The sequence below is a fragment of the Rhagoletis zephyria genome, unplaced genomic scaffold, assembly GCF_001687245.7.
Source record: "Rhagoletis zephyria isolate East Lansing unplaced genomic scaffold, Rhagoletis_zephyria_1.1 Rzeph_scaffold_10271, whole genome shotgun sequence".
Classification (NCBI taxonomy): domain Eukaryota; kingdom Metazoa; phylum Arthropoda; class Insecta; order Diptera; family Tephritidae; genus Rhagoletis; species Rhagoletis zephyria.
The window spans coordinates 2,526-17,038 of NW_016167349.1; the positions used below are offsets into that span (position 1 = coordinate 2,526).

The 14,513-nt window shown below is 35.0% G+C and overlaps 1 protein-coding gene across 1 annotated transcript in view; it reads right to left on the reverse strand.

Moving 5' to 3' along the window:
- The window catches only part of LOC108376327 (V-type proton ATPase 116 kDa subunit a-like), a 16,431-nt gene extending 2,252 nt beyond the window's left edge, over positions 1-14,179 (reverse strand). Inside the window, 7 exon segments of the mRNA XM_017632529.1 lie at positions 728-945; positions 1,079-2,173; positions 2,176-2,236; positions 3,222-3,348; positions 4,173-4,214; positions 12,781-12,878; positions 14,161-14,179. Coding sequence (XP_017488018.1) covers positions 728-945; positions 1,079-2,173; positions 2,176-2,236; positions 3,222-3,348; positions 4,173-4,214; positions 12,781-12,845 — 1,608 coding nt within the window. The 5' untranslated portion in view covers positions 12,846-12,878; positions 14,161-14,179.
- Between the last annotated feature and the right edge of the window lie 334 nt (positions 14,180-14,513).

Consider the following 14,513-nt stretch of genomic DNA (forward strand, 5'->3'; position numbering starts at 1 on the left):
TAATAAAACAAATTAAATGATTAAAACACTTCTACACCGTGATTTCAAAAATTTTAAAAACCGAAATTAATGCATTGCATTTAGAGGAGATGAGAGTGCGAAATAAGGTTATTATGCTCGATTTTTAATATATAATGTATGTGTTCGTGTTCATGTGCAAAGTTGAATAAACAGCAAATTAATTTGGCTACAATGCATAATGTAGCGAGATTCCAAAATTTCACACAGCGAGGGGATTCAAGATATCCTAAGAGATCTATCCACGTTTGGTTACTTTTTATTTCTTCGGTTGCCTTTACCATCTACCAAACCTGGTTTAATTTGATTAAGACAGTTGTGATATTATTAAAAATTTAGGTTGCGAAGTGGTCACATCTTTCCAAATAAGTACCGATGCTAACTGTGCCAGTCGTTACAATATCAATATTTAGTTTTCTTAAAATTTTTTGATTGAATCGCAAAGTTGCGCGCTACACGTTCTACGAAAAAGCTACATAAAATTGTAGATCCCTTCAGTTGTGTTGCATCAAGAAGTTGTTCATTTTTTTATATAAATTTTAAAATCTCACTCATTTATGGATGAGCACTCACAGAGCGAAAAAAAAAACGCAAAACGCAATGACCAACTGCCAGATGTTGTATCCTTATTGACGAAAAATGTGAATAAGTGAAGAATGGCCATGATGAATTAGAAAAGATAAATGGTGACAGGCATCCTTCAACTTACGTTTGCTTGACGGCGTTCTTGAATGATCTTTAGTGGTTTTCCAAGCAGCATAACCGGTATACAACAAAGTGCAATAAAACGGAACAGTTTTTGAAAGAACGACTGGCCAGCAAACATGTAGGTTTCGCACTTGCCGACTGGAGGTTTGGGTGTATTGCCCAAAACCATATCAATGAAAGTAATCAAAATCGAAGGAGCACATCCAGCCGAATAGGGAGCTAATAAATATAAAAAATATTGTATGTATGTAAAATAATTGTATGAAGAAAAAAAGATATTAAATTAAGCTAAGTTGTGAGATGTTAAGACACATATTTATATCTACAAAACAGAGCAACTTTATGTACTTACGCTCATTAAATGCAGAATATCTATTCCATTTGATGAACATCAGAAGTGCCAAATAGAAGAACATCATAATCAAGAAGACCAACTGTGGTATGAATTCATAGAGCAGAGCATTTCGGTTTTTAAAGTAGGTGTGATTGTGTAGACTCAACGAGACGCCGAAAATCATATGAATTACACCCAATATGATTGAGATCTTCATTTTGTACGAATTTTGAAAGATAATCTTATTCGATGTGGCTATCTGCCAAACGGGGTCCATGCCTAACGGATAAGGGTCTCCTTCATAATCAGCAGTGCCAGGATTTAATTGCAAATGCTTATTGCTTAACACCGTTGTCTTGTTATAGTTGACATGCCAGTGCGATCCGAATATATTCAAAGACTTTGAGAAAATATCGTTATAAATCAGGCCAGTATACATGGAAAATACACCCATTAGGAATATAATGTAACGTCCACCGAAAAAGATGTTCCATATCTCATTTGTGGTCTTCTGTGCAGCCAAGCCTTTCTCTTTGCGTATCATCCATAGACCAAATAGTGCCATAAGTGTGCCATGTCCGAGATCACCAAACATCACAGCAAAAAGGAAGGGAAAAGTTATAATCGTATAGGGTGCTGGGTTCATTTCACGATAAGCGGCAACGCCATATGCATCAATAAGGGCCTGAAAAGCTTTCGTGAATTTATTGGTCCGATTATAGGTCGGTGGATTTTCAAAAGTTTGCATGCGATTCAGAATCGGTGGCACCGATGAACCCGAGCGTTCTGTACCACGCCTTAATGCCAGTTGTATGGTCTCGATGTCCAGCACCGGTACCCAGCATTCAGCAATAAGACATTTTTGTGTAACGTCCAAATTGAACAGATTCAATGTATGATAAATAGCTTTGATTTTACGCACTTTGACAAACCAATTCTTCAAATTTTTAGCAGCAGCGACCAGAACACGATGACGATGGTCTTGTGTCTGACCGAGCACAGTATTCAAATCCTCAATGCGTGTCATAACACCCATAGCCATTTCACGACGATCAGCCGGTGCTTCAGGACAAGGGTAGAGAGTAGCGCGGAAGCCTTCGCAAATTTTCTTGACCGCGTTTTCAATTGGTCACCTTGGAAAAATATGATAAACACAGATTTGTACACCTGATCTCCCTGCGTAAATTTTAAAAAGAGAAATATTAAAAATTGTTTGGATGTTAATTTAGGTACATACATATGTATCTACAAGCGTATATCGTCGTTTAAAGTGCAAAACCGCGTATCAACAAAATGCAAAACCGCGTATCAGCAAATTGCAAAACCGCGTATGTGAAGTTGTAGAAATTATTTTCTAGAGTGTAAAAACACTCATTATTTAAAATGGTTCTCTTTTTTATAAAGAAATCGCTTTTCTGCCTAGTATATTTCAGGACGAATGGATAAGGATCGAGCCAAGAGCTTGTGTGAGCAAATCCAATTTTTGGCTGCCAATGTCAGTTACGCGGTTTTGTACTTTAAACGACGATATACAAAAGTAAGCAAACTCGAGAAAAACGCAGCTGGAAGCTAGTTTAAGTCGTCCAGATTTTAGTCTTAGGAAGATGTTTTTCAATGGACCATTGTTAAAATCATAAATTAACTAGTAAAGGTTTGCTTTCAGGAAGCGAAAACATGTTAGATTTTCTATTTTTATTCTTTTATTTCTATTTATTATTATCGCACTCTGGCAGCAAATGTGCGATATGAGAATCCATTTTTCTACGCTATAGAAAGATGCGTGAACTTCAATATCAAGCGAAACTGATGGAATCCGAATATGACCGGCCGATATCATCAGGTAGTTAAAGTTAAACTGGTGATGCGAGTGCCTGAACACTCTTGGCCTGACCAATCGAGCTTGTGTTCTCCAGGTTCCGGTACAAATTGGAATTGAAGGAAATTAGATTGTGAAGAAAGGAACAACAATCAATCAATATCAGACAAAATTTCCAGCTAGGATCCCTAAGCCGTATTTTCAGGTGACACCGGAAACCAATATAGGATAATATTTTTAATCAAAATACAAAGGGCATTGGTATGTTTGAGCATGAGCTACTAAGTAGGTATGTAGTATTTTAAGCTATATTTTGTTTTTAGTTTTTTCTTCTTTTTTACTTACATTAGACGGATCCTCCAGCGGTGACTCAATCATGGCTTGACGCAAAAAAACATTTCCGCGACAGGCGCGCCATAACATCCGCTCGAATGCGGCCAAACGCTCGCGCAAAATGACACCAGCAACAAAGCTTTATTCAGAACATATGTATGAAAGAAAAATTCCATTAAAATATATACAAAAAAAAAACAAAAAAAGTATACAATTGATAATGTGGACCAAAAATAAATACATAAAAATATATAAAAAAAAATATATAAATTAACGCAAATGGAAATGTTGATTATTTACAAATGCAAAAACTAAACTCAAAAAAATTAGTCGTGGCCGAACGCTAATGCTACGCTTAAAGCATATTCTTTTCTTTCTTTCTGTCTTGTTTGTTTTCTTCTTTTTTTTAATTGTTACGTAAATAACATCGTGATCAGCAAACATGTGATTAATAAATTAATAATATGTAGGTATGGTGCAATGGAAAATTTAGCTTGGCTCATATGTACGTACATACATGCGCACTTAAATTTGAATAAAAATAAGAATTCTTAAAATAAAATGATATATAGATAATATGTGTGCGCCTACAATATGTATTAATAATGAAGTGTAATCAACTGCGCATGCGAAAAATTTACCCTAAAAAAATAACTGGACGCTGGTCGTCCGACACTTGGCGATGTGGGTGGCTGGGTGGTGATCCTTACGTACTATGGATATGTGAATACATACGTAAAGACATTGCACATACATACATATGTACATATGTATGTAACAAACATACAAACAATCAGGCGAGCAAGACAACTGACTATGAGCGAAATGTGTACACGATTCGGGACTTGCGTGCGTCTACAATTTACTATGGGAACAATGCATTTCAGACTTTAACAAAATGAATTTCACTTTTTAACTGATTGAATAAAATTTTTGTAATGTTTTTTTTTTTTTAGTACAAACCATGGGAGATAATCTTCACGCTCATTGATCTTATCCAGGTAACTAAAAGCAAGCTCATTTTGAGCGCCAATGTAAGTGTAGTATATGGAATGGAAAAATAGTATTGCAGAATTTATTCAATTGGCTAACTTTTTCTATGAATTTGTTGTTATTTTTCTGTTTACTTTTGTATTTGTGTTTATGGGTACCTATTACTATATTTTTGGTGTGAAGTGCATAACTTAGAAGTTTATTTTTTTCGAATTCAATTAAATTTTGTATTTCTCGTATATATTTCACGGATATAACGCCCGTTAAAAATGTACGAGGCTCGGTGCATAAAGGCGGATAGCTCTTATAAGAATGGTAGTGCTATTATCCAAGCAAAAGAAAAAAAATAATGTGCGAAACAGTATTTTTTATGAATAATATTCTTATAACTTCGCAATTAGAAAAACAGAAAGTGTTTGCCCCATTGCATTCCAAACTTTGTATACGTAGGAAACCCCTTTGTTTTTCGGTGACCCCTAGTTAAATTTGGTGCTTAAAATTTTTATGAAACCATTAATCACTCAAGCTGACATTTTTTCAAAACCGGCTCAAAAAGCTCCGCTAAATTCGACTATAGGTCTCCGAAGACAAGAATTATGGCTGAGGTCGCGTAACACATACACTGTTTAAAAATTGGAATTTCGATAATTGCGATGAGGACAAAGTTCTTTCGTAAGACAATTGTCAATTCTGGCAACTGTCTTGAAAGCTCTTTACTGTCTTTCGAAAGACTAATTCAAAGATCTGCCAACGAGGAGGTCTTATCGTTAAGCTGTTCGCCTTTTAGCAATACGTTTTTTTTATTAAATTAAAAGAATATGCATGTATATTTTATTAACAATAAAAACCAGTAAATAAAAGAAAATCAAATTAAATTAAAAAAAGATTAAATAAAATAAAATGAAAATAAAGCAAAAATAAGTAACAATATCTTTAAAAATTAAATGAAATAATTTTTTTAAGACAATTTAAAAATAAAATTAGAAAAAGAAAAAATAAATAAAAAAAGTACATACAGTACATACTTAAGAATAAAATAAAATAAAAATACTTATTTTGATAGGGCCAAATTCCTTAAAATTTTGTGTGCTTGGTGGGAGCTGCTTCGGCCGTTGGAATTAAAGCGACGCTGTTGAGTTTCAAATTTGATGAGTATGTAATAGTTATTGTTAACCATGTTTATTGTTTATTGTTTATCGTTCAAATAAAGCAGACTCCCTGAGGAAGACGCAAAATGCATTGAAACGCGTAGGAGAAAAAAGGAAAATTATATTTTCGCTTTAATTTCAACGGCCGAAATAGCTCCTACCCAGCACATAAAGTGATGATATTTTATTTTTGAAACAAAACAAAAATAACAAAAAATAAAATAACAAGTAATTTTTAATCAAAAAACAAAACCGACTTCAATTCTCATATAAAAATTAAAGATTATCGTTATTTGCTTCATAATCCAATGATCTGATTTAAAACTTTCCTTTAATAAGAGAATTAAAGAAATCCAAAGTTATGCGGTAACATACATAAAAAAAAAATAAAATAAATAAATAAAAATATTCCGACGGATTGATAATCTTCTCCTTTTTGTGAAGTCGATTAAAAACAAGTAAAGTAAGGTCGGAAAAATAAATTAAATTAATGAAAAATTATTTTTCTTTTCAAAACAATAAAATCTAACAATTAAAAGAAAATAAAATTAACAAAAGAGAAACAAATTAATTTAAAAATTAATAAACTAAGTTAAGAAAACAAAAAAGAAAAAAATAATAATTTAAAAATAATTTCTTTTTTAAGCAATAAAATTTAAAAATAAAATAAATAACTAAAAAATAAAAAATAATAATTAAAAGAAAAAATGTATTATATTCCTAAAAATTAAGTGAAATAAAAAATATTCTTCTTTTTAAGGCAATAACAGCGAAACATTAAATTAAAATTAAATTAAGAAAGAAAAAAATTACATAAAATCGGTTTCTAAAAAATAAATGAAAAAAATTAATTTAAAAATAAATAAAATAAGTTTAGTAAAATAAAAAAAAAATATTAAGAGATTTTATTTTTAAAACACTAAAATCTTAAAATAAAATATATACATACATAACTTAAAAAACATTAAAAGAAAATTAAATTAAGAAAGAAAAAAATTACATTAAAAATTGACATAAAATCAGTTTCTAAAAAATAAATTAAATCAGAAATATATTTGTATCATTTTAAAACAATATAATCTTAAACAGTGCCGGTCACACGAATAATAAAACATCTGTATACGTGTATACCAGGCGCGTTAGCGTTGGTGTGAAAACACGAAGGCGAAACTGCACAATGTGCACATTTTGGCCAGCATTAAAAGACAATTGAACTGGAGTCTCTCGGATGGCACGCCTGCGCTTTGCTCACTCGGACACTCGATTGTTGGAACAACGCTAGCTAAATGATATATGTAAGTACATACAAGTGCTTTCTCAGAAAATAACTTTTCACCACGAGTGGTGAATGAGAAAGCTTTTTTCTAAGACTTGTGCTAGAATAACAAAAGTATTTCGAACTATCTTGTCATCTGTCTTTCATTTATCTTCCTATCTTAGTCATAATTGCCCTGTAAGTGTTGTGATGTAATTTCTAGGCGACCGAACGGTAGAAATTTAAAAACAAGAAGAGCAATGTGACTGCGTTTCTGTTTACCCCTTTTTATGAAAGGCATGCTTTTAGTTTTTGATACAACAATTTAAGCTTAATCCTTGTTTAAGTTATTCAATTATTCGCTTTCATAAGCGGCTTTAAGCATTAGTAACGCTGAGCTGAAGCACCAATACGCATAAAATGCAATAGCAGCATATCAACAGTAAGAAAAGAAAGCTATTTTAGTACAAAAAATGTTAAGGACACTAAATGATATTTTAACACTTCCTTATATTATGCACTTAATAATTTTGTTTAAAAGCTGTTTTAGTAGGCTTTAGTGTGTGTACTATTGTGTAGTCATAAACCTAGTGTTTGTAGAATAAATTTGTCAATAGGCTATTTACAAACGTGGCTCAAACGTTCTCCGTGCAGAACTTTATTAACAAATTTAATTGGATAGTATAGTTTAAAAATATATTTTACAACATAGGTTTTAGTATAGTTTACCACGGATAGGTCATTACTTCGCTTTATTCCTTTGTCTTTGTTAATGTAATAGCATTCGATAGTTAAAAAATTTCAGAAAATTCACTGATCGCTGATGGCTCATTCCACGGTGACGAGTGTGAGATTTCAACTCACATTTTAAGGCTTAATTCTTAAACTGTAATATAAAAATCTTTAAAACGAGTATTTTCTAATAGGTTTGCGCGGCTTACACAATGCCTACCCAGCCAGCAAGAAAACGTACATTTTACGAACATTATGTTTTACGAGGGATTCTCGTATCACCAAAAAGTTAGAGAAAAGCTCGTAAACGATAAAACAAAAAAATATAATAGAAAGAGGCTTGTAGTAATTTGTCAGCACAAGAAAAAATTTTAGTTTTGTTGACAATTTTTCTTCAATCACAATATTTTATAAGTAAGTAGTTTGTTAAATTTTTAATTTAAGAAAATTATTAAGTATGTGATTTATTGGCAGACTGGTGCAAACGCAAAGGACGATCTACCACTTTCTTTTATATTTAAACTTCTTGTAAGTAGCTACTACATATGTAATTCAAAAATACAAATTAACTTAACGAGTTTTGCAATTCTTTCACAGGCTGCGCGGAGCAACACTAAAGGATGTAAACATGTAAACGTTTAATTCCCCTATAGCGCTATTGGTTTGGCAACGACTGCGGCAATAAGAAGTACGGATAATAATATTATTTATTAACACTTTTTACTTAATTAAATTTTCCGATTTCCAATGGAGTTTAATCTTTCACTTTATTTTCTTAGGAGCTTTTCGTCAAAAATTTAACTCCGACGAAGAAGTTTTTATTTCCGTTTCAAAACCGGCAAAAAAAATTGGCAGCCTATCGGCAAAAAGGATAAAAAATAAATTCAGCTACTTTATAATATATATTAAACCCTTCTTATTTAATTGTTAATTTGTTAATAGATAGTTTGTTAATATTTATTTATCTGAAAATATCTTCACATATACAGTGCCGGGAAAAAATATTGGTACAGAGAATTTTTCGACATGAATGCAAAGTTTTTTATTCTGATTTCTTCTCTAATTGTTTTTTATAAAAATATGGTTAGTATGAAGTTCTACTTTCAAATCAGATTTTTTAGAAAAATTCCAAGTATGCAGTGTTATAGCCCATTTAATTTTAGTATAATAAAGTGCACGCTTGAATAACTAGAAAACCTCTTTGTTTTTTGGCAATTTTTTATACGCAGTTTCTTTCATACAAAAAAAAAAATGTCGCACATAATTTGCAGGGAAGAAACTGCGTGAAAAAATTGCCAAAAATCAACGCGGTTTTCTAGCAACTTCAAGCTTGCACTATGTTATACTAAAATATAATGGGATATAAAACTGCATACTTAGAATTTTTCCCAAAAATCTGATTTGAAAGTAGGTCTTCATACTAACTAAAAAAAAAAATTGCGAAAAGAAATTCAAGTAAAAAATTTTCATACATTGCGAAAAATTTTATGTGCCAATACTTTGATCCGGCACTATAAATATTTATTAATTATAATTCCATTCAATAAAAGAACTAAATAATTTGAATTAATTAATTGCCTTTATTTTTAGCATTAAAAAACAGTAGATAAAGCAGTGTAAAAAACGCATTTTTAACGTAAATTAATCGTTTACGAGACTCGTTTACAATTAAAAAACGGACGTAAAAATATTCGCATACGAATGCTTTTTCGATCCGTTTACGACTGTTCGTAGACGATGCACAATTTAAAGCGAAAAAGTGCTCGAAAAAGAGTCGTAAACGGCTATCATAAACGATTTGTAATCCGGTTTTTCTTCGAGAAAATATCCAATTACGACCTTGTTTACGACGATTTTGCTGGCTGGGTAGAAAAAAAATATTCAAAAACAATTTAATCCAAACCAGTTACACTTCACTTTCAGTCACTGTGACGGGTGTAACGAAAACAATACAAAAATGTACGATATGTCATCAATACAAACCATTGCGGTATACGGGAGTGCTCAAACAGATGCGGTATACCGTTGTGATACAATGCGTTAAAAAATTGTACCGCAGCAAGCAAAATTGATCGTTTCATTCGCACGACAGCCGGTTCTACGTATGGGAATGACTCGGGTTTTACCAAGGACTGTTATTTCGGCGAACTAACCCCGTTTAGATCGGGTATAGATCGGTGAACCCCATCATTTTACGTGCATGGAGCAATACCTTTCAGCCGGATTGCTCCGCATCCTTTCTTCTCCGGACGGTCATTGAGCCCAACCCCGTACCAGAAACATGCTTCTGTTGCTCAAGTCAAACGACACCATCCGCCTCCACGGCTACCCGCTCGCGCAACGCGCAGGTGCGAACTAGAATCCCAAGAGCCTGCACATCTCCAAGGAGCTCCCGTGATCAACAGCAAGCCTGCCTACCCCCTCACCTCTCACACCACTCTACCAGCCGCTCCAACTCGTGTGTGCGAGCCAACCAGAAGCTCTTGGTTGCCCACACCATCTGTGCAGTGCAGTATAGTCTAAACAAAGAAGATATCACTCCGAGGGACACCTCCCTAGAATGTCAGGGCATAGCTGTCCGGAGCTGTGCGCTACTCAGAGGTTAAAACCGAATGGTAGTAGGTGAATTCAACGCGCACCACGACCTTTAGCACTGAAGACTGTAAAATGATCGTTAGGGAAACCTATTGGCTGAGCAGATAAACGATTTGACATTCTGCACTATCAACGACGACGCCCCCACCAGGATTGTGAGGAACTGCAGCAGCTCGCCAGACGTAACAATTGCCAGCGCTGGTCTGATAAATAGCATAACATGGCGACCTATGCTAACGCTGGCTTCAGACCATCTGCCCATAACCATATCGATCAATAAGCCTACCGACTTTGCTTCCGCGGACCACCGAACCAACTTCGCCGTCCTCCCACACCCTAAGACGTACACGCTGGCGAACGGCAGTTCCGCAGGGTAGTCACTGCCGCAGCGGTTCGCTTCATACTATCCGGATGCATCGCGGAAGTCCGCTCAAATTTCCCGGCTGAAGCAGCTGTTCTAGCAAATGATCGTAACCACTTACGCCAGGTCGATCCCGGGAATCCTCGCCTGAAGGACCATAATTTGGAGATACAGCAACTGCTAAATCAGCATAAGCGGAAAAAGTGAGCGCTTGAAATCCGTAACTTCGCTTCTGGTGTGAGTAAGTTCTGGTCAACCGTGAGGTCCCTGTTCAACCCAAAGAGCCGCGACGACAGAGTGGAAATTTCATTCGATGGTCGCACATCGTCGGACTCGAAGAAATGCGCGCGCTATTTTAGGCGGCAGTTCGCACTGCATACTTCGGTAGACAGAGCCAAACGTCGAGTGACCAGGAGGCTGCACAAACTACCTAAAAATAGTGCACCACTTACTTTCACCAGCGGCGAAGTGAAGGTGGGCATCGGGAGGGTGGAAGCCTCCAAAGCCATTGCACCCGACGGAATCTGCATGCTGGTGCTGAAACATTTGGGTCACGCGAGAGTAGCATACCTAAAGGAGGTTCTCAACCTGTCATTGGCCCGTCTCATCATTCCTAATGTGTGGATATCAGGGAGAGTGGTTCCACAGTTAAAACCGAGAAACCCGCCAACAAAGAGACCCTGCAACCCCCGTACTTCACCCACCACCTGGCCCCAGCGAAGCATCAGCATGGTTTCCGTAAAGTGCACAGCACTTAACGCCATAAACAACCAAATAACTCGTGGCCCATGTGAGAGAAGATTCCTAGTAGCGTTGGGCTTGTTAAAGGCGTTTTGACACCGTCTGCTATTCCACGCTACCAGGAGACATTTAGACTTCCACCCTACCACAGCTTTAACTGCCATTAGAGGCCCGCATTACCATGGCCCAGTTACGGTCTGGATATTCAACAGCTACCTGTTCAGACTCGACCCCAATATCCCCAATGAGTGTCCGGCATGTGGAGACTTTACGCACGACATCAACCAACTCTTTACATACCAGCTTAATCTCACTCAACTAACAGCCCGACCTTATTGGTCCGACCATATTGAAACTGCCCGTTCCCTGGGCTTACTATTAGTTGAGCTTGAAACAATGATTGAAGTACGAACCGAAATAGGCGGGGCTTAGTAGTGCCGCCACAACAACAACAACATCGCACGATATGAATCACTTTTCCATTTTAGGGTTGCAGATTTTTGATTACTAATCACCTAAGAAAGCCTGCCAGCAATCTTGGGTCATATCGCAGTGTATCGTATCGCACTAATTCGAGGGCCTTTACTTTTTATCGTTATCACATAAAATACGATATCATATCGCATCTGTCTGAGGCCACCTTTAGTTGCTATTTACATATTTGTTTTGAAGAAAACTTGAAAGCGTTTTTTCTGGCAAACGAGAGATATACATGTGCCTATGTCTAAACTATGAATATGTTAAGTAGATAAGATTTAAAATTAACAATGTTTAGTCAACACGCTTTTGTAGAATGTGTGCGATTTTTTTTATTCTGAGCGGAGAACGTTTTGAGCAAGGCATACATACATACATATGTATACAATATGTAGCAGAATTGAGCAAATTAAACTGTATTCATGAATTTTCTTTAATATTTATGTAGATTGCTATGACACAACAAAAACCACATTTTAATATTTTGGAAGAGCTGTTACTGTAATTATGACACGATGCAAGCCTGTAGAATTGTCAAATAGCAAAATTATGCTCCCAAGTGAGAGTGCAGGGAAAAATTGCTGGTACGCACAAAACCATTTTTCTGAGTCTTCATTGGTACCACACAATTATGTATTTGGGCTGAAAATTTTTGACAGCAATAAAAAATGTTTTTCAAATAAGAACATACATATTCTTAAGGCGGATTCATCGTTTTAGTTCAGAACTTTTTTTTGCTGGCTGTCCTACGCAATTTTTTTTCCATATAAAAAAATCTGAAAAAAAAATCTGAAATTGTCAAAAACCAACGCAATTTTTTAGAGATTTGAAATTTGCACATTATTATATTGAAATTTAATGGGCTATGAAACTGCGTACCTGAATTCTTTTTAGAAATTCGTATTAAAAAGTTGGCGATTTTGCTGAAACTTTGCAGATTTTCCTTAATTTTTCTATACAGTATCATTCTTGGATTTAAATGGAGTTCGCTGAAATATAAGCCATATTTTAATACAAAATTACAAAAATTTTAGCATCTAAAACATTGCGAATATTAACAAAGCAAGAGCCGCACGCTCAATTTTGGGAGTAACTGTATATCCACATGTATGTAAATAGTTTCATTTGTTCAATTTTGTTACATACTGTATACATATGTACACACATATTATTTAGCATTTGAGCCATTGAGTATATGTATTTTTTGTTTTATATTTAATTGATTAAGCCATTGGCATTGATTTCTTAATAAAGCAATACAATACATACCCAAGCTGAACTGGACCCATCGAGTGGCCAGTTCGCACTTCGTCGGTGATTAATGCGCGTGTCATCGACTCAGTTGTGGTATTGAGACCACCCTCCTGCTACAAATTTTAAGAAATATACAAATCGTATGCTAAGTATTCGAATGCCATTTGAGAATATACGTAGGTGTAATTGTAAGAGTGAGCAAAATAATTAAAATAATTACATTTACGTATGTATGTAGTATTTGGCCTGCACTGCCTAAGCACCATCACCATAGTTAAGTATTATTTTCCAATTGATATTAGTAGTTGAATTAGCAATAATTTTAGCAAAGGATTTAGTGTAACATTTAAAGTTAAAGACTAATGCAAATATTCTGGGAGCCTTAACCATTTGCGCGATCCAATAACCAACACTTTCAAGACTGATGTGTATATTTCGGAGATTTGATTGAATATGCGATATGTATCAAGTACATATGTACATAAATGGGAGGATGTGATTGTGACTTTATCAAATGCCAACAAATTATATGTGCATTTTTCGGTGCTATATTCTTTTCCGCTTAGGTTTCATAAATGTTTCATATATATGTTTTAATAACAAAGATTTTTAAATGCCAACACCAGTTTACGATTGCTGCAGCACGACTGACAGGACTGACACGGTATAGGTAGAGCGACCATGGAACTTTAGGAAATAGGATCAAGGATATCATCAAACGCGCGCACACACATATATTTACATTATGTATGATATGTGATTTTGTATGTATGTATGTATGTATGTGTGTATGCATTTTATGTCTAGTTGACAAAAGCTTTGGCGAAATTTCACAAGTTAAGCTGCTTATCCAACTATTTAGATTCAAAATATATTCAAATATTTTGCAGCAGTCTAAAGCGCACTTACAGAAAGTGGGACATAAATATGTACAAAAATATTATAGTACAATGTAAATGATACAACAAAATTTGACAAACAGTTAAGCAATGCACCACAAATAAGCATATATGTAGATCAAATAATAACAAAAACAAACACAAGTACTAAAGTTATCAAGGAACGAAATCATTATAAAATCAGATAGAGATTATGTATTTGGCCGTGCATTGTGCCCAAAAGTGCATTAAGATGAGTAAGTTGAAGCGAGTAATTGGCGGTTTAAAGTTCCCACTTTCGACATGAAATTAAGACCCGGTTCGTTGAGTCTTGGCACAACGATACAACTGAGTTTAGTTTTTGCAGTAAAAATCTTGTTTGAAAAGAATAACATATGTATGTAAATATTTCATCAATATCATTTCGTTGATCCGAGTTTTCTGTTGTAATATTTTTTATACAACATGAAAGCATGGTTGTTGCGGAGTTGAGATGCAACTTTTTTTTTATATTTACCCAAGTTTCAAATTTTGTCCCGGCTGACTGGCGCGCACGCCTTCTTCACCCAGCAACTGCGCCTGCTCATCCTCATTCTGGTTATCGGCCATCTGTCTCCGTCCATAACGCCAGCGTGTTTTAAAAGTAGCAGTGGAGGAGGAAGTATTGTAAGAAACTGTAGGCACCGTCTTTACAACAAACAAACGCATAATAACCGAAAAAATGGGCGCACAGATCGATGAATGGGGATAGTATTTCGTTGGGATGGTTGATTGTTGGGAATGGATTTATGTAAGTAGGTAATTATAGTATACAGGATTTGAGGTACAAAACGGGTAGCATATAACGAAGATACACAAAGTTTGATTGAG